Genomic DNA, 20,966 nt, shown 5'->3' with positions numbered 1-20,966 from the left:
GGAATATTGCCATTGTCAATTGATGGCGAGGCACAGTATACTTGGATAAATGCGTTTTTAAACTATCAATTCACTAACGTAATCCTAACCCTGGATATCTATGCACCAAAAGCACTCATAAGCTTCGCGTGTTCTGCCTTGGTAATAGGGATGACAGTTCCATGTCGCGGGCTGGTAGGAAGCTTATAGTTGGCCGAGACCTTCCACGCAGGGCTGTCCAAGTTTGCTGTCTCAAGGGGCACATAACCACGACCACCATATTCATCCACAAAGAGATAGAACTTATCGCCGTTTACGTCCTTAGGATTGGACTTGAAGGCTGTAGGACCCTCAACAGCTTGTAGTCCAGCATTCTTGCCAATACAGGTGGCTTGGACCGACCATTTGCTGACGTCGGCAAGCAAAGTCGACGACTTTTCCTGAATAATATCAGTGCAGCCACTGACAGATCCTTCGTCCTTGGTAAATCGGTAGAAAGAATTGCCTGACTTGAGGACGGTAGTGTCGATGCGCGATGTCTTGCTGTCCTGCCAGATCTTGGCCTCGGAGAAGGTAACAAAGTCGCGAGTGAGAGAATACATCATGCGATGGTAAGAGTTGTCGGAGTGATCAGCTGTGTTGTACAGAGACGAAGCCCAGAACACGACATAAGAGTTCTTCTCGCTGTCCCAGAAAGCTTCGGGGGCCCAGGTGTTGCCGGCATTGTTGGGGGACACCTTGACGTGTCGCTGAGCAGACCAGGTGATAAGATCCTTCGACTCCCAGATCTCGAGATAAAGACTGCCTTTTCGGACAGCGTCGCCCCAGGATGTACCACTACCGATGGAAAGGTCGGTGGCGATGAGAAAGAACTTGTCGCCTTCAACAGAGCGAATAACAAATGGGTCTCGCAAGCCCTTGGTGCCCTTTGTTGAGCTCAAAACAGGCTTTCCGCCATTAAGCTCTTGCCAATCAAGTGCATTGTTGCCTTTGCTAGCAGCAAGATAGATCTTTTCGCCTGCAATCGAGTTGCCTGTAAAGTACGTAAAGGCATAGGCCTCGAAGGGCTCGAGCGCAGCTGCCCGACGAACATCATCAGTGTTGCGGAGGGAGACAGCTGATAGAGCTTCGTGGGCTTGAGGCAGGGAGGTGACACCTGAAGCCAGTGAAAGAAAGGCCAGGGACAGAGACTTGAAATGTAGGAGCATGATGAAAACGCGCTGTGGCCTGAGAGAATATCTCTATAAATTTGAGATCCTTGATTCTGCACTTCAGATAAGAATGCAGAAACGGAAGCTTTATATACCAATGCCACTAATGAACATACTCTGACTAGTCGTCAGTCCCACCATCCTCGTATCCATCCGTTCATTTCATAACCTTTGACTATTCCTGCTTTACTCTAGGACAAGCTCTTGGCAAACCTTTTAGAAAGGTGATTCCCTTTTGCACGCGACGTCATTCGGCAGTTATTACCCCGGATCGTCATCTTGTATCTACTCTAGGAAATGCACCCGCCCCCTGTCGATCTAAGACCTTGATCTTCTCCGCATATTTGCTAAATGCTTATTCGTGCGCCAAAATAAAGAAAGGACGAATTGCACAAGATTGGATCTTGGAATTCTAAATGTCTCGTTCCGTGACTAAATTGGTGCGGATGGATACCAAGAGTCATGTGTCCATGTAGATCGTTACTTGTTGTGTACAAATTGTTACGTTACAGGTACTAGATCTATGGACCTCGGGAGTTGGGAATTATTTACACAGGAAATTCCACGTGGGAGAGTGTCTTGACAGCAACATAAAACCTTACTGAGAGAGCTATATACGAGAACCATGTGATAAGAATATCAGCTGACCGGATACAGGGTATACACGGTAGATTGTAGGTGGAAAAGACCATAGCTACAGGGAGTGCTTGATAGTAACATCTGTGACCTGCAACAACTTTAATATATACTTCAATTTATTTCAAAAGACCTGATAGATGCTACTGGCCCCGTATCAAGAGCGGGTGTGCCTCCGTGTTGAGCACCCACCGCATCTTGCCATCGCTTCTCACCTGGACATCCAAGTCCTCTGCAAACATCAGGTACAAATATTTCAAAGTTTCCGCTAGCCAAAAACTTTCCATCTTATCCACAAACTCCCTGGTCTTGTCATCTGCGCTCTTCATTACACTTCTCAGCCCCGTGTATCCACCCTCAACCTTGCTCATCTTGTTTAGCGACTCGAAAGCCTCCCACGCCATGTCCTGCCACTTCTTGTCTCCCGTGGCTCGATATGCATAGTATAAGCTCTCTATCGTCTCGGGACGAAGGATATACTCGGGGTTGGTGTGGAAAAAGCCGCTCTTTTCGTAGAACGATTGCCACTTTGGGGGAGGTGGACGATTGGCGTGCGGTTCGACTAACGGGTTGTTGCCGTTGTCAATCCATCGAAAGGTCTCGGGGGCTATGCCAGCAGGGGTTTGACGGTAGGTTTCAAAGTATGATTCAGAAAGTTTGAGACCAAAGTCAACAAAGGTCTGGTTCTGGAGAAGAAGACCACCAAGGATCAGAGAGCCTCCACAAACGCTAGCCACTGTTGCTGTTAGCTCGCCTGCAAAAGTTAGAATTGTGCTAGTTAAAACTTACAGTGACTCGACATGGGAACAAGTGCGCTTCCACGCAGTTCTCCCAGAAAAGTCAACTCAGGACGTGTGGAAGGTGAAGAAGCCAGATACTTCATCGACGACTCAGCGGCCTGAATCCAGCTATCACCGTACTCGACAAACTGAACGGGATCATACGCGTACATCTTGATGAGGTACTCATAATAACTATCAGAACCACCACCCCAGCCGGCCTGATAGTCACCAAACCAGCCATCTCTGAGTTTGACAAATGTGCCGACGAGACCCGGAAGCGTGAAAGGTTGGTTAGTCTTGGGGTGGATTAGATGGTCTTGGGCACGCTGGGCAAGGGTAGCGTATGTCTTGTTGCCAGTGAGGTCACTCAGACGAGTCCATTCGAGAACGAGCGTACCGAAGGCGGTGATGGAGTTGTCGGTATTGCCATAGCGGCGAGGATTCGGATTAAAGATGACTTCATCGTCGGGGATGCCACTGGGTGTGTCAAAGGCGATACTGAGTTTGTCTGCAAGAGTCACAGCTACTTTCAATAGGTTCTTTTTGTCATGGGGATTCTTGACGAGATGTTTGTGGGAGCTTGAGAGTAGGTCGTAGGCTAGTGGACTCTGGATCAGCGAACCAACTTAGAGAGTCGGGTTAAGAAGGTCTCACCTGATAATAGCCCTCCGAGGTAACGAATTGTGGTTTCGAATAGTGAGATAGGCTGATTAGGTACTGCAGTAACAGTAAAGTCCGTTGCCGCGATCTGTTCCAGGATCTTGTTCACGATGACAGCCTCTTCCATGAGGATGGCCGTGCTTAGACCATCAACAGCTGTTGCACCCCAGCCATTTCTAGATAGTAGTTAGCTTATGAGCTTTTCACTGGCAATATCGAACGTACCGATCATCTTCATAAGTCTTACTAACTGGTAACAGCGTATCATGAGGCGCGGCGTACTTTTCGTATTTGTCCCATGAGAAGCGAAAAGCATCAATAATTGCCGCGGCTCGTTGCGCATCTCCAGGTGTCTTGACCAAGTTTGCGGACTCCTCAAGCTTTGACTGGCTAGGGTTTGGCGATCCGCCTGAGAAGAGGAATGATAGCGTGTGCCATAATATGAACAAAGCTCCGAGCCAGAGAAAGACTCTTTGCAGAGTTCGTTTGTTGCTTTCCTTCATACCTCTTACTTATACTTCAAGTTAAGCATGGATGATATTTTGACTCAGCGAATGTCTCTTGAGCAGGAAATAGGAGCAGAATCTCTTCAGAAAGATTAGATTCCCCTGAGCTTTTTCTTTCTCGAAGCTGAGACCTACTTTAGGGGTTGCTAAGCTGATCCTTATCAAGCCACAACCAGTAGCGCTTGTCTTTCAAGGTTAGTGCGCCGCTCGCTTGGTCTTTGATGGGCCAATTTCCCCTGTACTTTGCCATAAACTATTGCCTAGAGCTGAATAAACGCCCTGAAATGCACCACTCGCAACTAAAACCCAAGCGCTAAGCAAAAAGCAATCCAGAAGTCTAGATCGATTCCAGGCTAGACTTTGAGCTATCATTTTAGCTGCAAGGTACACTCAATCTTTAATCACATTTAGCTATCAATATTGGCTTGGCCAACAGCTGTGCCTCTTGACGTTCCACTTCCACTGGCATTGACAGCGGATTGGGGCTCGCTAGTCAGAATAGCTTAAAGAGTAGTTTGTTCCTTGATGCCAATAAGAGTTTTCTTCTTCTCTTCTCTCCAACGTTGTCGTTCGTACACTCTTTTACCATAGACGCTACGTCCATTACTATCGTTAATCTTCAGGATGCGTTTTGTTTCTCTCTGCACCATTGGTGCTGCATTGCTCCCTATGGTCAGCGCTGCGCCATGTAAACCCAGCAACCCTACTTCAGTTCTGTCTGCGACTACCACGGCTGATTCCGAGACACTCACGACTGCGACCGCTACTGAGACCGACTTTCACTCCACTGTTACCAGCGATGCCACCAGCGTTCTCGAGACTACCATCACGGAAACCGCTACTTGGTCTGAGACTACTACCTTTGCATCTGACTTTACCACCGAGTACTCTGCGACAACCGATGCTACATCAATCGAGGATTTCACAACCACAATCACCGAGATTCCTGAGCCCACCAACTTGATCCGGAACGGCGGATTCGAGGATGCCAAGAATGTTGACTGGGACACTCGAACCGGAGGTATCGAAACTGACTCTGACAAAGCTAACTCGGGTGATAAGTACGCGTAAGTATACCATTTTCCATATCCCTTGCAGAGACAACCACTTAATCTCGTGCAGCACGTTCGAGCTCGTCAACGCCGACGGTAGCGGAGGAAACACCCTCAACCAGACTATCAACGGCCTCGATACAGACCGACGCTACCGCCTCGCCTTCTCCGCTGCAATTTTCGATGACCCCGCCATTGTACTCGGTGAGAGCACTTGCGTCATTGAGGCTCTGCAAAAACAAACAGTGATTGACAGCTGGCCACTTAATTTCGCGGGGCTCAACGAGTACAAACCATATGACGTTACTTTCTCGTTAATCGATGAGGATCTTAGTCTGAGTCTACGACTTCGTTGCAATGGTCGCAACAAGGTTACCTTGTCTGTGGGTATCGACGATGTCTCTCTCTACGACGCTGGTCCAGTGCCCGACCAAGTTGTAACAATAACTGAATAAGTCGAAAAAATGACAATTTACATCTATACTTCACTTCTTGAATTACATATGGTTGAAGTTTCCTAGCAACAGCCCCTCTATGTGAAGTGCGATCGCCTAGGAGCTTCACCACTTCTTTAATACCCCATGCCAGATGGGATATCAATGTAAATAGTCACGTTCAATTATATATACGCAATAATGACACACGCAGAGAACTGGCTAAATCAATTTCAACACATAGAGGACGTGAAAGACTATCTTCATTAACCACTATATATGTATGATATATACAATAAGCGCAGTATCTACATCATACCTGGTATTGTACTAATACAACCCAGCCCACATGATTCCATGTAGCTACCGTCATAAATCCTTCGTTGTTTACAGCTTCTGGCCAGCAGTGCCGGGAATAACAGAAGCAACCTTCTTAGAGCCAAGAAGAGTAACCTTGTAAGGCAGAGAAGCAGCAGTAAGGGTACCCTTGGGGGCAGAGTTAACTGAGCCACCAAGATCAACATCGTCAACAACGGCATAACCGGTCTCCTTGGAGTCAGCAAAGAAAATGGCTCGCTCGACAGAGTTGGCGAAAGCAGAGCTCTGAACCAGGACTTGAGCACCCATGCGAGTGTTGACACCGGAGAGAAGGATCTTGTCCCAGTAGTTGTTGACAAGGTGAACAGTGGCGAAGCGGATGAGAGGCTGACGGCTGTTGACGTTCTTCCAGTAGTTGTTGGCGTAGGTGATGTGAAGCTTGCCCTTGTCCTGAGAAGCATTGTTATCGGAGTGGCCGATGAGCGAAGCCTTCCACTGTCGAGAATTTGGTAAGCAAATATGTTACGTTTTCGGGTTTGAATATTGACTTACGTGGTCGTGGAAGTAAGTGTTGGATACAGTGATCCAATCAGCACCGTGAGAGATGTCAAGAAGACCGTCAAGGTCATCCTTGCCGAGGCTCAGATCTCCGGAAAGATCACAGTGGTCAACCCAGACATTGGTCGACTCATCAATACCAATAGCATCGCCGTTGGAAGCATCAACTTTGGCGATCTTGAGGTTTCGGAGAATAACGTTCTTCTGACGACGAACGTAGAATCCAACACCGGTGAGTGCTGGAACCTGTTAGCCTAAGCACTTTCTTATCTTATGACAGAAAACTTACAGCTGCCGGCCGCGCCGATGATAGTCTTGTCAGACGAAGGACGAATGGTATCACTACCAGTGAACTTGCCATTGACGATAATGGTGAGAGGACCGGAACGCTTGGCAGCTTCCTGAAGAGCGGCGAGGGTGGTCACGGTAATAGTTTCGCCCTTGGCACCACCAGTAGTTCCTCCGTTCTGAGTGCAGTATCCAACGCTGCATGCTTCAGCGGCCTGACGCTTGATGTGTGCATCGCGTGTCTCGAGAGGCGAGCCGACTGCTAAAGTGGCAAAGACGGCTGTGAAAACCGAGGTAATCTTCATGTTGACGTGAAACTAGCGAGATTGCAAAGTTTAAAGAATTGACAGAAGCGAGAATCCGATATCTCCAGATCACAGTTTAGCGAGCTTGAGTAAGAGATGGTTGAGAGCTGAGATCCTGAATCTGTTGGATATTCAAGCCAAGACATCACGAAACGTCACGACTTCTTATAGAAATTTGAATCGTCAATAGACCCTATCGTCAACATGCATCACGACATAGCAACACTTCCAGATTGAGCCACGGACCCTGAAAGACAATGTCCAGATTCCCCCTTCTGGTCATGCCTTTGAATCACCCCAAGCTTCTATTGGGACAATAACGGCCTATTCGATCCACGATGCTCCATTTGTGAAACAACGAATTTGAAGGTCGAAAATGAATGCTACCCTTCATTCAAGAATTATAGCATGGTGATTTGTTATTGGTGGAGTTGGGAAAAGAAGTTTGCGGCGGTTGGTGGATGATTTCTGGGGTAATGACGATCTTCTGTAATACTACGGATTTCGGCATCGGCTTCTTGGGACGTAAACACTCCGTCTGGGGTAGTGGATGGTATTCAGCTGGAGGCTGTGATTTCCAAAGCGAAACTTTATGAATGCAACTTCGTTCAGTTGTATTCCTTGTGTAGATAACTTCGTCATTGTCTATATGTGAAGTTCAGTAAAGTTATACCGCAAAATATCTTCAACATCTGTTTCTAGCTGCGTATCCTTCTTGTTAGTGAGAACGGGGTTTGAACTCCCATGACGTTGCAAAAAAGCGGCATACCCCAAAGTCTGGGGAAGACAGTGGGGGGCGTACCGTCCCATCTCTATCCGATACGAGATAGTTTAAATCCGAACACCGATGCTGGCTGCAATTCACGCGGAGCAGTCCCTCATAGTACAGAACTGTCTCAAAGCATTTGGGGGTTGCATCAAACCCTAGTCTGTTCTTCAGAGTTTTTGGTTCATGTTTGTGACGTTGCACTTTTCTGGGTCTTGACCTCGTTAAGATCAAGTAAGGAAGTAGGGTAGTACGATATGTTTGTTTTGTGCGTGGGTTGTAGGTCCTGTTGATTTTGAAGTTGAATATTCCTTTGCATGTTTTTGAGAGATATTAATTAATATCTAAGGAGAATGACTACAATGATGCGAACTTACTAATAAACTTGATTGTCAACCTAGATTTAATATCGATAGAGTATACAAGCATCATCCTGACTATGGTCTAACGATCCGAACAAGACAGTAGTCACCCTATAGCTCTAGTATGATCCTCTCGGCCGCAGCCGTCGGCAATAAGCTATACATCATGAAGTATAGCAATGTATAGCCGAGTGGAGCCTCAACTGAGACTCTTTGAAATGGTTTGAGATCTTATCATTGGACATATACTGCAGTTGCTCTGATTGCACAACCTTGGCGGTCCGTCAACGTTCCCTCAACGTTTCAGCAACACGTGGAAAGTCTTGCATTGATCGCCATGAGACGCTATATTCTCTCCAGGATATATAGATTATGCAAGATCTGTCTTGCTAATTGGATACCCAGACTGTTGGATCATGCACTGAATGGAAGCGATCGTGGGTCTTGATTGCAACATGTGATCGTTATGCAGTTTTACGTGTCTCCAGGTAGACGAAATTGCTGTTGTCTATCGGGTTTCACTCTCTGGCAGAGATTTTGACCGCAACAGACTCCGACTTCACTTGTTAAGACATCGCAGCGGAGGGCTGAGGACATATTCTCTCGAGGCTCCCAGGTGCAAGATGTTTTCATGTCAAGGTTTGGGGGCGTTACATCACCCCCAAATACCCCCTGTCAACGGATGGATCAACCCCACAAACGTTGGATGCAACGGTACCTCGAACGAGTCAATAAGCATATTCTAGGCTCACATGAGCATCTAAGCTTATACCAGCCACGTTAATGAGTTTATCGGTGAGCTTATTTCACTTTAGTTCTCTTGTCTGATCTGGGGAATCTTACCCCTGTCGTCGATACGCGTGTTGATTGATGGAAGAAGTTGCAGATAACGGAGAAACCTGTATTCCACGAATTAGATTCTCTACTGGCCAGAAAACCATGCACCCCGCCTTTTCAACCTCCCCCACAAAATGTTCAGTTCTTCAACGCCAAGAAAAGAGACAAGTTAAGCATCCCCAGATTCTGTGTCAAATACACGAGATGCCAAGCATTGGAGAAGGAACCAGCAGGATTTTGTTGAAGATGATTCATGGAGGGAGTTCCTCCGATATGTCGCCAATATCTTAGTGCTTCCGGGACGGGGATTAATGGAGATGCACACTAAGCCCGCTTACATTTCCAAGCCATTGGAGCTGTGCGATCGAGCACCGCAGATATTGCTCGTCTGTGCGTACACATTTGTTGATGATATGAGTCCAGGATCACACATATTGGGGTACATAGGAATAACTGTTGAGAAGAAATAAATGTATATAAGGAACTTATACCCTTCAACGTTGAATCCTTTCTGGTACAAGAACCACAATATCTTTTCAAAATCACCCTTCAAACAAAGACTACCCTCACATCCAATATGAAGGCATCACTCCTCCTGTCCCTACTTCCCCTTGCCCATGGCGCTGCCATCGACACCCGCCAATCCAAAACCGGCGATGGCAAGCAGGGCGACACAGACGCTACACAAGGCGATCTTAGCGAAAGACCACCACCAAGATTCCCATTCCCCATCACCAAGTTCCCCGTCGCCAAAGAGACAGTGGTCTTCAAAAACGCCAAGTACATCATGCCTGGTGAGGTGTTTGACGGCAAGATGAAGCGTTATGAGCGTCCAGAGGGAAGCTGCAATGAGCAGGCGGAGGGTACAGATGCTGATACCGTTTTCAACTTGATGCCTGGAGCCACTATCCGAAACGTCATTATTGGAAAGCATCAGGCTGAGGGTATTCATGCTTTGGGTGATGCTTGGGTTGAGAATGGTATGTTCTATCCTGTTCAATATTTTGATTCAAGAATTATACTAATTGTTCCCAGTTTGGTGGGAGGATGTTTGCGAGGATGCCCTCACATCCAAGGGTCTCAACACACAACTGAGAGTCATTGGAGGTGGAGCCCGAAGTGCCACAGACAAGGTATGTATTGAGTGCATCTTTGGGCGACCAACACTGACATGTTTAGATCTTCCAAGACAACTCTCTCGGTGGCAAGTACAACATCACCGGCTTCTACGCCGAGGGCTTCGGGACATTCTACCAGTCCTGCGGCAACTGTCTCAACCAAGCCAAGCGCAACGCCACCATCCAGAACGTCGTTGCCAGAGATGGCCTTCGGATGGGAATTGTTAGTCATCACTTCGATTTACCATATGAATCCTACTAACCTCATTCCAGATCAACCCCAACTTTGGTGATGAGTTCCGTCTCAAGAATGCTCAGATCGACAACGTCACAAGCATCTGTGACAAGGAGATTGGAAACAATGTGCAGACCGTTCCCTACTATATCGGAAACGGACCTGATGAGAAGTACGCCTTGTACAATGAGACGAGGGATAACATCACCAAGTTCAAGGGTGAGGTGAAGTTGGCTTATGAGCCTGAGGACCCCTATGAGTGGCTTGAGGAGTTTTGGCCTGAAGGTTTCAACTAAGTTTGACACTGGATTTAATGATCTTAATGATTCCAGGTGTTGATCTAGGGAAAGACATGATCCTATGATGATAATATTTACACATAATTCAGGTATATATTTAGCTACGAATGAAATCTTACCAAATAGATGTGTAGGCAACTGTAGATATTCAAGGTTGTTGTCGACTTTCCACTCACGTCAGTGGCAGGCATTTGTGACATCATGAAGCGTTTCAATAGCAAGGCAGGTATAATGACAACATGATTGACTGCGGGGCATATCAATGCGAAACTCTTCACCATCACATCAATTGGGTACAAGATTTCATTGCATGAACTGTTTCTAATAACACAATCCAACAAACTGAAACTCTTTCCAACATGCTCTGGCGATATTCACTACTATTTGCCGCACAGTTTGGTAGCGTCATCGGCAATGGACAACATGTGCTTGGATCCAGCGGGGATGGCCTGAATCGAATCCGAGACAAGTACAAGGGTCCAAAGCCTCCTGTCACTCATCACAGCTAACATCTTTAGACTCCTAGAAGCTGAGATCATTCCGACCGTTATTGATGATTTCCCCCCCGCTCTTGGGTTCCGCGCGTCATGGAAACACGACTCGGCTGATCTTGGCAATACTCTCAAACCAAAACATCTGAAAAAGGCGCCAAAAGTCCATCTTGACAGGGTTGAGTCAGATGATTCACTCGAAACAATTCTGAAGAAGCATGCCACATATGTCGTCGTTCTCACTGATCCGGACGCACCATCTAGAGACGACCCTAAATGGTCCGAGTTCTGCCATTGGATTGCGACTGGAAGGATGAGTCCTTCATCAACGACATCGAAACATAAACTGAAAGATATTATCAAGTATAAAGCTCCCGCTCCGCCGCCAAAAACGGGAAAGCACCGCTACGTCTTCTTTGCATTCATCGCAGCCAACGGAACGACTGAGAAACTCCATCTAACTAAACCGAAAGAAAGGGAGCATTGGGGCTCAAAGGATTCTGGACATGGAGTTCGTGAGTGGGCGCTTCAAAATGGTCTTGCTCCTGTTGGTAAGTTTGGTCACATATAAAGGTTGGATTTGGCTGGGCTAACCATACTATAAAGCTGCGAATTTCATATATGCAGAGAACGAGGAGCAGTAGCGTACACCCAGATTCACATGTCAACTGCCAGTCTCGATGTATGTTAACTTTAAAACGGAAGCTGAATTGCACGCATTTTGCCGATTCCTTGATTCTGAACAACAACATCTTGTTGCAGCATGTCATTTGTCCGTTTCCACTCGCCCATCGGCCAATCTTCCTATTTCAGAACCCGAGCGGCAATTTGATCGTCCCCGCATCTACCAAGACTCCAAGCTATCCAATTAGGCCCACGATTGACACCACGAACAAGATGGCATCCATGTATTCTAGTAAGCTTAAACAAGCAGGTCGGCAACTAAGAATTAAGGTACTGCCGCGCACTACCGATGTGTAGCAAATCAGTTGAGTGAAAGCTGGTGCGTGACCTTGGAATTCGCGCTGTCAGTAGAGATCATTACTCCATTAGGCAGGTAGCCAATTCGACTTGTAGCCTTGGCACCACAGCTGGAGACAGTCAACCGTTATAATGCATGAATGCTAGAGTTGCAGAATGGCTTTTGTAATAGGTGCCCAAAAGACATATAAATAGTTGTTGACGGCGTCATGAGGGAAGGTTCTACAACAAAGCACTTTCCCTAGCTGTCCAAGTTAAAGCCTCCTGCTCAACATCTTGACAACGGTGTACAATCTTGAATCCTCCCTTCTTCATCAACTATCTCTATCATATCAAGATGAAGTTCATCGCTACAGTTCTCTCCGTCCTTCCAGTAGTCCTCGCTCTACCAACAGGCGAAGATGCATCCATCTCAAAGCGCCAGAGCGTGAACACAGTGACAGACCAGCTCCTCTTCAGCGTTACACTCCCACAATTCACTGCTCGTCGCAACGCCCGCGATCCTCCCACTGTCGACTGGACCTCTGATGGTTGCACTTCGTCCCCCGACAACCCATTCGGCTTCCCTTTCGTCCCCGCTTGCAACCGTCACGACTTTGGCTACCACAACTACCGCGCCCAGAACCGCTTCACAGTGAGCGGCAAGGCCCGTATCGACAGCAACTTCAAGACCGAGTGAGTAAACCAACGATCCATAACCTAACAACAGGTTGCTAATGAGTTTTACAGTTTGTACTTCCAATGTCAATCTTCGAGTGTTTCTGGTGTCTGCAGAGGTCTTGCCGATGTCTACTACGCTGCTGTCAGAGCCTTTGGCGGAGACGATGCTACACCTGGCAAGAGAGATGAGGACCTTGTTAAAGAGTACGAGGAGAAGGTTGAGGTCTACAACAAGCTTGTTGAAGAGGCTCAGGAGAAGGGAGACCTACCTCGCCTTGACTAAGGTGTTGGTTGAATTAAAAAGAAAGTGTATTCTCAGTGTTCATTGTACATACATCCTTACGATACATATTTGAGTTATGATAAATGTCAAATGGCTTAAACAAGCTATGTCCTTGAAAAATTATCGAGACATCTAGTGACTTTCAGTGCCGTGTGTATTAGATCTCTAGTCACATCTTTCGGCACAGTGAGAAGTGCGTCTTGTTGCTGTTGATCCAGACCGACGCCACAGACTCACCAACTATGAGGCACAGACAAAATGCAACCGCCACGAAATAATATTGAGCAAGTTATTTCATGTCGCTACAGAGTTGATGTTACTAGCTGCTAAGGAGGTGCTAACAATATCTGAACTACGTTATCTGGTATTAGAACCCTTCCACATTCTCGAAGACAATCCATAACTACCTAGATCCAGAGAGGTACCTTGTGTCATAATGAGGACTAAATTCAGAGATTAATTACCTTATGCGTCAGCTTGTTAATGTAGATAGAGGATCTTGAAGAAAATGTGTATTGAGACAAGAGCTGGTTCAGCAAAGACGTCAAGTTATTTTAAAGTTATCAGCCAGTTAAGGCTGTAGTAGCATTGTAGTACTACTGGCATCCATGGGCGTTGCTTTATTTCATGAGTTTAAACAGTAGCGTACTGATGAGATGTGTGCAGGAGATTGCAGCGGTAGATACTTAGCTTGACCCTCAAGTATCATTTTGCCATAAATCCTTACTTATAAGATGTTTTTTTTTTACAAAATGATAATAAAGGAAACGATACCTACAACGTCGAGGTCACTGGCAAGAAACATTATCCATGACAATGTGTCAACTCAACTCATACATTCAGGGTAGATACAGCCCACCTGGTCTAGACGGCACGATTGGTTTCATTGGAATGAGATTGAGCATGCTGTTAGACCTAACTATTATAAGAAAGGAACAATTGGAATTAAAGTCAAAATGGCTTTCTGAAAATGTCACCTGACTTGTCGGCCGGATGGCAAATATCCGTATCCGGAGATCGAGATCTCGACCGAAACATGGTTCAGATCCCCTGAGTCCAGTGTCTGTCGAGTCATGGCACAAAATGACAGAGCTTGCCTCAAAACACTTTAGAACACGGGAAACCTTGCATCTCATAATACACATTGCCTCTCAAAGTCTCAGTCTCGAGTTCCCGGCCGAGTTGACAATTATTAGTGTCTTAACTCTCGATGTTCTGACCAATAACTCGGCCGGTCTAAAGCCGGTCATTCCTCCGGAAATTATACCCGGCATCTCCGCTGGAGACTGAGGCTCGACCAGTCACGACGAGTCATGGTATCGCGGATCTATGCCCAAGATGGCAACTAGATTGCCCATTCTCAAGCGGGGCGTAAATTGCGGAGGAGTCTTTTGGCTGGCAACGGGCCTGGACCTGGTTGGATTTATGTGTCGCTTCCCCGCGAACACGGCAGTCTGACAGATTGTGACTGGTAAGGAAACGAAACCCTTTTTGTCGCCTTACCACTCACCCGTTCACATCTAACTACGATACTGTTGGATTAAAAGGGGGCTCTGCTTTTCAGTGGGACCCTTGACTCCTTGTTCTGCTGTGCCTTATATACATCCGGTCCATGATCGCCCCTAGGATGCAGCTAAAGGAACAAAGCGCGACCGAGGCCAAACCATATCACGACGAGTTTTTACCCAACCCAAACTCAGTCCTTCTATCCCCTTTTTTCGCTTTGCATTAGTTCATCATCAGCAATGGTTACCGAAACACAAGTCACATCCGTAAAGGCACCCAAAGCGCGTGTTCGCGTCGTGGAAGGCTCGTGCTGGCCCTGCAAAAAGCGACGTATCAAGTGCGACCTCGCCAAACCGACCTGCTCCCGCTGTGTCAAAGTTGGCGCGGCATGCGACTACAACCAGCGTCTCATCCGTTGGAGCACTCGGCCCGCTGTCACGGTGCCGGCCATTTACCAAATCGCTACGGCAGATGAGCAACTTGCTGGCTCTCTCGCTGTCTATGAAAAGCGGTCCCTGGATTACTTTCACGGCCGTTTCTGGCCCTTGCTCACGACATCAACAAAACCATGTGCCCCACCAACCATAATTGCACTGCGGCATCGCGTTGTGCTTCTTGCTACATGTGTTCTTGCGGACTCTCATCGGTGGTTACAAGATGGAAGGAATAGCAGGAGTATTCTCAATGTTAAGAGGGCCGAGTGTTTGGCTGCGCTGAGGGCGGAAGTTGACGGTTGTTGCTCCAAGGACAATGGATCCTTGCAGACGCTACTTTTTGCGGTACTGCTACTTTATTTCAACGACGGGTTCCTCGAGTGCGCGCCGACATCGTCATCAACGTCAAGTCACAGAGATGGAGTGCTGGCTATCATTAACCAGTTGGGTGGCATGACAGCGGTCCTGGGGACAGGACAAGATCCTCTTCACATGATGCTATCCGAATTTGCGACTACCGATCTCACGAGAGCGATATTGACAGGCCAGCCTCCATCTTTCCCACCTACGATCTGGGAAGTGGTGGACCGAGGTCCAGTCTGGTGGGGACGAGACACGCAGGGGTACTGTTCATTATCAACAGTATTCCAGGAAATGTCCAGCATGGCGTTTTACATTCAGTCAACAACAAACATGACCGAAGAATTCTCCATCGAAAGAGTTCGTGTTTATGAAGCCGCTCTTCGACCTACCTATGCTCCGCTCGCCGTGGAAGATGTATCATCACCGCGAGCTTCGCCTGTCAATCAACCACCAATCGAGTGTGACAAAGAATCGGCGCAAGCATACAGTCTTGTGCGCCTATTTCAACACGCAGCATTAATCTACCTGTACCGCGCTGTCTGTGGCCTCCCGGTGAACCATCCTCTCGTACAGCAACACACCCAATCCTGCCTCGACAGTATCTTCAGTATTCAAAAGCCTTCCAAGGTTCTCAACTGCGCGGTTCTGCCTATTTGCATCGCAGGTGCACACTCACAATGCCCTAAAGAACAAAAGATGGTTCGCACATTCGCGGGGTTTATATACGACGAGATTCGCTTCGCATCTGTTCATTCGGTAATCGCGGTTTTGGAAGATATTTGGAAACGAGCGCCTAACGAGACGATGACTTGGAATGAGATGTTTATGAACTTGAATGACCAGGCACTTGTGCTCTAGGTTCAGGTTGGGTGCATGTATATAATTAACGAAGTGGATGGAGTTGGTCATTTTTGTCTTTGGTTTAGGCGTCAGCATGATATGATTGAGGTAAACCTCTCTTATTGTAGCTGGTATGTTTTGCATCCAAGGGCAGCGCAATTTATGTCCTCAAAAGATGCTCTTGATAACCTACTCATTAATCTTAAATATCCCACTGCATCAAATCGTATCCTCCTTTGCCCAACACACATCGTCCTATCTGATGGTCCAATCTCGAGTACTTCACTGTTCACCATCAGGTTCTCCGCTAATGCGAACCACTATCTTTCCTCTGGACCTGCCTCCTTTCAAACTCGCATAGGCCCTGCCCGCATCCTCCAAGACAAACCCCTCCTCGACAATAACCTTCACCTTTCCTTGCCTAATCCATTCAGCCATCTGTTCAAAGTCCTGCCGATTCGCAACGACTGACTGAAATTTAAATATTCTCTTTCCACCACCCAACCATCGAGGTAGCAATTTGATACATATAAGAGTCCTGATGAACTGAAAGATGGGTGGGAAGCCAACGCAGATGTAGGATCCTTCCGGTTTGAGGTAGTGATGTGATTGCCAGTATAGACTGGGGTTGCCAAAGATTGTGTCATAGACCAGATCAAACTGCTCCTCCCTGTTCTTTAACATGGTCAACACGTCTTCAGACTTGTAATCGATGGTCTCATCAGCCCCAAGAGCACGACAGAACTCAGCATTCAAGGCTGAACAAGTAGTTGTAATATGTGAACACCCCAAAGCCTTCGCAACTTGAATCGCAAATGTACCGACACCACCGCTGCCACCATTGATGAAGACCTTGTCTCCCGGTTTGATGACGGATGCAAGGTATTGCACATTAGTTGCTCCACAAATTCCAATACATGCCGCATCCCTTAAAGACACTCCATCTGGCACCGCGGCCAAACCCTCCTCCCCAACTACAACATACTCTGCCATAGTTCCACCGGTCGGCAACTCGGTTCTCCCAAAGACACGTTCCCCGGCCCCGAAATCTTCAAGTGTAGTGGATATAACTGTTCCAGAGTAGTCAAGACCTGGTGTAACAGGCTTGGTAAATAGCAGGCTTGCCAATGGCATCTCGGCAACTTTATAATCTAGATGATTGACTGATGCGTACGCGACTTTGACAAGCGTGTGACCGTTTGCTAGACTGTGGGAGTCTTCCGGGAGTTTGGCATTGACGGTTAACTTCAGGTTTTTTTCGATTCCGCCTCTGATCGTGCGCCATTGAGCGGCCTTCATTGTAAGCGGGATTGTATTATTTGATGCCATGGTAGACGACGTTGGGTCAATTTCTTTCGGAAGTCCCAACGGACAGGAAACGAAACTGTGGCAGAATCAAGGTGAGATAGCCCCCTCCTGTGGCAATCCTTATACAATGAAATGGATGGTGGTAACGTGCTCAATCAGATCATGGTGTGATGTGGTATTGGCTGAGCTGAGCTGATAAGTGGTGGGCCAATCCAAGTTGAGGGGATCAACGTGGTGGCTGCATATGACCGGTTATATGCCTAAGTCCTTCGTATTCCTGCCTGAGCATACTGCAAGTTCACCTATTTGATGCCCAGCTATGCCACCGGAACTCACTGCTTCCGAATTCTGTAATTATATCAGCTGTGTCGTTCATGAGAGTCTGTTTAATAGTACCCAATGTTTTTATAGTCGGGTTTGTACGTGTCTTCATGAACGTAATTTGATTTTAATCCAATATATATTGAGTCTATTGTAAAATGGGAGCCAAATAATGACTAAGAAAAAGTAGAGTCTATGTAACTTGAGACTAGCCCAGGACATGTTTTCCAGCTGGCACTACTCCTGCTGCAATTTGACGACTGTCTGTCTGCCTGTGCTGATAAGGGCAATTGCAAAGTGAACCACCTCTTTCGTTTTTCTGACAGCCTTCATCACCATCTAACTTTTAAAATTAAGGGTAGTTAAGGTATCCCTCCTCACCAGGCTGGATGGTACCGTTGGCGATAGCGGCAGCATGACCGCGAGCCATGTAACCAGCGATGGGGAAGTACTGTCCGAGCCAAGGGTAGATCTCCTTGGAACCGGGGGTGTTGCGCCAATCCCTCATCAACTCGCAAATGATGGAGAACAAGCTGACAACCTGGACACCAGCGTCGCGCATGCGGTCGTTGGAAACATCGCGGATGAGAGGAGTGGTGGTACCGGAAGCCTCAATGTTGGCCCAGACAGAGTAGCCTGCGTCACGGAGAGACAGGGCGAGGAATGTGGTACAGACATCGGTGGTGATACCAGCGAGGATGATCTGGGACTTGTTGGTGGCCTTGACAGCCTGCTGGAATTCTTCGCTGTCCCAAGCGTTGACCTGGCCTTGACGCTGGACAAGGGGAGCCTTGGGGTACATTTGGCGGATCTCACGCATGAGAGGACCGTTGGGGCCTTGGGATTGTTAGAATATGTAGTTTTTATTGTGTGGAACAAACTTACCCTGATCAGCGGAAGTGGTCAGGATGACGGGCATGTCGAAAGCCTTGCCAATGGCAGCGTGGGCCATAGACTGGTGGTGGTACAGAGTAGGGTCCCAATCGCGAGTCAATTGGTAGAGACCCTCCTGGATGTCGACAACGAGGAGAAGCTGTATATATTAGCATACAGTGGAGGAACTGTTCAAGAAGCTACTTACAGCATCGTCCTTGTCAAGTCGCTCGTACTTGTAAGCAGCTTGCTTGGCAAGGGCAGAAGCAGACAGAAGGCCGGCGGTGAAGATGGAAGTGAACTTCATATTGTCGGTTTTTGGAGAGAGATGGGCTTTCTGGAGGTACTGAATCTGCTGAGATGGCTGTTTGACCCTGTCGAATAACCTTTTAGATCTGGGCATGAATACAGCCTTATATACTCAATGTTTTTCCTATACGCGCATAGAATTCTGCTTTTCTCCCATAACCATGTCCCTGTTCCAGTTCCCATGTATTCCATACACTGCATCAAGGGTCCAATGCAGAGTCGGATTTTGAATCCGACTCAGCGGCCGAACGTATAGAGACGCATATTGGCTAAAGAGTCTGAGGCTCTGATATGCTATCGCACAAAAGCCACTTACAACAGTTTTGCAGCCACAGTAAGATACGAATATGCATAATATGCGGCCCGCTTGCCAGTGGGTGTATTGTCATACGCTTGTAAGCTGTTTAGACCGGTTTGTCATCATGAAGCTATACCTTCTTGAATACCTTCTCCCCACTCTGTGCAAGGTTTAGTCAGCTGTAGTCAACAGCTTGCTCAGCAATTAGACCCAGTTTGAGTACGACGGGGAGGGAACAAATATTCTTGTATAGCATTCCTCAGCGAATTATCAACATGGGAACTAGGAATTAGGTTTTTGTAGTGAGAATGTCGATTTGGACCCTGAGATCACAGTGGATCGTGCTTCTTTGTCATGGCGGGGTCGACAAGGCAGCGATATTTCCAATACATGCAGAGAACCCTTGATCGTAAGGGTACCAATGATAACTGACGGACCAAATTCTCCTACAAGATATATTCACCGATGCATGCTTGCATAATATTGATTGCCGGAGTAATATCCGGACGTGTAAACGTCATGATAGTGTAACACTGCATGAGAGTAGGACGAATGAATGAGAAGGCGAAAGCAGCAAGATTAAGCGAGAACGATAATGGTTGTTTCCTTATCCATTCACTTGACATCCTGGGCCTCTTAGACTCCTGGGATCTGTCACGAAGACCACCAAGAATGAAGGCCCATGTTACAAAGGACAAGGGTATTAGGGTCTACCACATCAACTCATGAAATAGGGTAGCATATGCCATAAAGATTTATGACTAGTAAATATAACTATAAGAGAACATAATCTTGACTCTGTCATTGTGTTATACCCAGATAGGCAAATAGAAGAGAAGCATTTTTACGGTATACGCTACCCAAGTTCATGAGTTAGTTGATGTAGTATAGTTGCCTCGTGACAAACTATTTTCATACTCGCAACTCTCATTCACCTGGGCAACCCCCCAATCTATAGAACAAGACCAATTTATTTCGTCACTTATCCCTTGAACATTAGTAATGTGAAGTGAAGTCATATATAAATGACACTGAACGGGATATTTCCGTTAAATCAAGGCGAGATATAGTCGACGAAAATTCTTGAAAGTCAGTAAAGGTTTATTCAATACTGGTCAAATTAGGTTCTGTATTTTCTAGAACCTATGCAAAAATGCATGATGGGTGATGGATGACTGCAAATCCATAGAAATAGGTTCTCCTAAGCTGTGGTATTTCACCATTCATTAGTCAATGGCGATTCCCTCATCTCGTCTCAATGGGCAAGCGATAAAACATTCATTTACATGTAGCTGAAATCAATGAACAAATCCAGTCCATCAAACCCTATTTTCCAATTCTTCCAAGATCAATTACGCTGAGGTTACTCAGCCAGTATAAAGAACGAATGGATGAAGATATTTCCTTTCTCAATGTAGTATACAACGCCACGGGTCAATATCAGCTTAACAAAGCATCCACCACAATTCGCATATGTCAGATGGGATCGCTGAATGGTGCCAAACTAGGATGCGCGTCGGAGAATTGCCAAGCGATTGTCAGCTTGAACTACAAGTCATCTTTGTTCACAAGTCCGAAATGGGCAACTAGCTTACATGATGACGTTGGGATACACAGAGCCTCATCTCGACGTCTTTGATACTTGTGAAAGACTGTTTGTGAGTGTGCGACTCAATATATGGATGAAACTTGATGAAAGGCATGTGACTCAGTCAAGATGGTGCGTCTGATCTCAGGAGGTCGCCGAGCTGAGCCTGCACCTTGTACAACAGTGCTATGTAACAGTGTGTATTGACGAAAGTTACAGTGGGTTAAGCGCTGAAGTGATGAGAGACAGATACTAATGCCCAATTCTTCGTTCGCCTCTCAGCAACTAGTTGGATCTCCAACCCATCCCTTCCTCCGAAATAAATACTATTGACATATCCCCAGTCCTCCACGTTCGCAACCGCC

The 20,966-nt window shown here is 46.8% G+C and overlaps 10 protein-coding genes across 10 annotated transcripts; 5 read left to right on the top strand and 5 right to left on the bottom strand.

Annotated features, from left to right (window-relative positions):
- Positions 1-98: 98 nt before the first annotated feature.
- FGSG_03905 (uncharacterized protein) lies at positions 99-1,221 on the bottom strand (the record flags this gene model as incomplete). The annotated part of the gene is made up of 1 exon (XM_011323461.1): positions 99-1,221. The coding sequence occupies exon 1, from the start codon at positions 1,185-1,187 to the stop codon at positions 99-101; it is 1,089 nt and encodes a 362-aa protein (XP_011321763.1). The 5' UTR covers positions 1,188-1,221.
- A 748-nt stretch (positions 1,222-1,969) lies between these two features.
- FGSG_03906 (uncharacterized protein) lies at positions 1,970-3,771 on the bottom strand (the record flags this gene model as incomplete). Its single annotated transcript, XM_011323460.1, has 4 exons — positions 1,970-2,580; positions 2,616-3,233; positions 3,263-3,444; positions 3,494-3,771. The coding sequence occupies 4 exons, from the start codon at positions 3,769-3,771 to the stop codon at positions 1,970-1,972; spliced, it is 1,689 nt and encodes a 562-aa protein (XP_011321762.1).
- Positions 3,772-4,443: 672 nt separating this feature from the next.
- Positions 4,444-5,281, top strand: FGSG_03907 (uncharacterized protein; the record flags this gene model as incomplete). Its single annotated transcript, XM_011323459.1, has 2 exons — positions 4,444-4,841; positions 4,897-5,281. The coding sequence occupies 2 exons, from the start codon at positions 4,444-4,446 to the stop codon at positions 5,279-5,281; spliced, it is 783 nt and encodes a 260-aa protein (XP_011321761.1).
- A 366-nt stretch (positions 5,282-5,647) lies between these two features.
- FGSG_03908 (pectate lyase precursor) lies at positions 5,648-6,729 on the bottom strand (the record flags this gene model as incomplete). Its single annotated transcript, XM_011323458.1, has 3 exons — positions 5,648-6,073; positions 6,131-6,375; positions 6,426-6,729. The coding sequence occupies 3 exons, from the start codon at positions 6,727-6,729 to the stop codon at positions 5,648-5,650; spliced, it is 975 nt and encodes a 324-aa protein (XP_011321760.1).
- A 2,542-nt stretch (positions 6,730-9,271) lies between these two features.
- FGSG_03909 (uncharacterized protein) lies at positions 9,272-10,343 on the top strand (the record flags this gene model as incomplete). The annotated part of the gene is made up of 4 exons (XM_011323457.1): positions 9,272-9,638; positions 9,730-9,791; positions 9,874-10,002; positions 10,086-10,343. The coding sequence occupies 4 exons, from the start codon at positions 9,272-9,274 to the stop codon at positions 10,341-10,343; spliced, it is 816 nt and encodes a 271-aa protein (XP_011321759.1).
- A 362-nt stretch (positions 10,344-10,705) lies between these two features.
- On the top strand, positions 10,706-11,783 carry FGSG_03910 (uncharacterized protein; the record flags this gene model as incomplete). Its single annotated transcript, XM_011323456.1, has 3 exons — positions 10,706-10,815; positions 10,865-11,388; positions 11,755-11,783. 3 exons carry the CDS (start codon positions 10,706-10,708, stop codon positions 11,781-11,783), a joined length of 663 nt encoding a protein of 220 aa, XP_011321758.1.
- A 372-nt stretch (positions 11,784-12,155) lies between these two features.
- FGSG_03911 (uncharacterized protein) lies at positions 12,156-12,761 on the top strand (the record flags this gene model as incomplete). Its single annotated transcript, XM_011323455.1, has 2 exons — positions 12,156-12,493; positions 12,548-12,761. 2 exons carry the CDS (start codon positions 12,156-12,158, stop codon positions 12,759-12,761), a joined length of 552 nt encoding a protein of 183 aa, XP_011321757.1.
- A 1,745-nt stretch (positions 12,762-14,506) lies between these two features.
- Positions 14,507-15,922, top strand: FGSG_03912 (uncharacterized protein; the record flags this gene model as incomplete). Its single annotated transcript, XM_011323454.1, has 1 exon — positions 14,507-15,922. The coding sequence occupies one exon, from the start codon at positions 14,507-14,509 to the stop codon at positions 15,920-15,922; it is 1,416 nt and encodes a 471-aa protein (XP_011321756.1).
- Positions 15,923-16,186: 264 nt separating this feature from the next.
- Positions 16,187-17,233, bottom strand: FGSG_03913 (uncharacterized protein; the record flags this gene model as incomplete). Its single annotated transcript, XM_011323453.1, has 1 exon — positions 16,187-17,233. One exon carries the CDS (start codon positions 17,231-17,233, stop codon positions 16,187-16,189), a length of 1,047 nt encoding a protein of 348 aa, XP_011321755.1.
- Positions 17,234-17,885: 652 nt separating this feature from the next.
- On the bottom strand, positions 17,886-18,713 carry FGSG_03914 (uncharacterized protein; the record flags this gene model as incomplete). The annotated part of the gene is made up of 3 exons (XM_011323452.1): positions 17,886-18,370; positions 18,419-18,566; positions 18,615-18,713. The coding sequence occupies 3 exons, from the start codon at positions 18,711-18,713 to the stop codon at positions 17,886-17,888; spliced, it is 732 nt and encodes a 243-aa protein (XP_011321754.1).
- Between the last annotated feature and the right edge of the window lie 2,253 nt (positions 18,714-20,966).

Source organism: Fusarium graminearum, chromosome 2 (genome assembly GCF_000240135.3).
Source record: "Fusarium graminearum PH-1 chromosome 2, whole genome shotgun sequence".
In the NCBI taxonomy this organism is placed as follows: Eukaryota; Fungi; Ascomycota; class Sordariomycetes; order Hypocreales; family Nectriaceae; genus Fusarium; species Fusarium graminearum.
The sequence above is the reverse complement of the archived record's forward strand: the minus strand, read 5'-3'. Positions and strand labels throughout refer to the sequence as shown.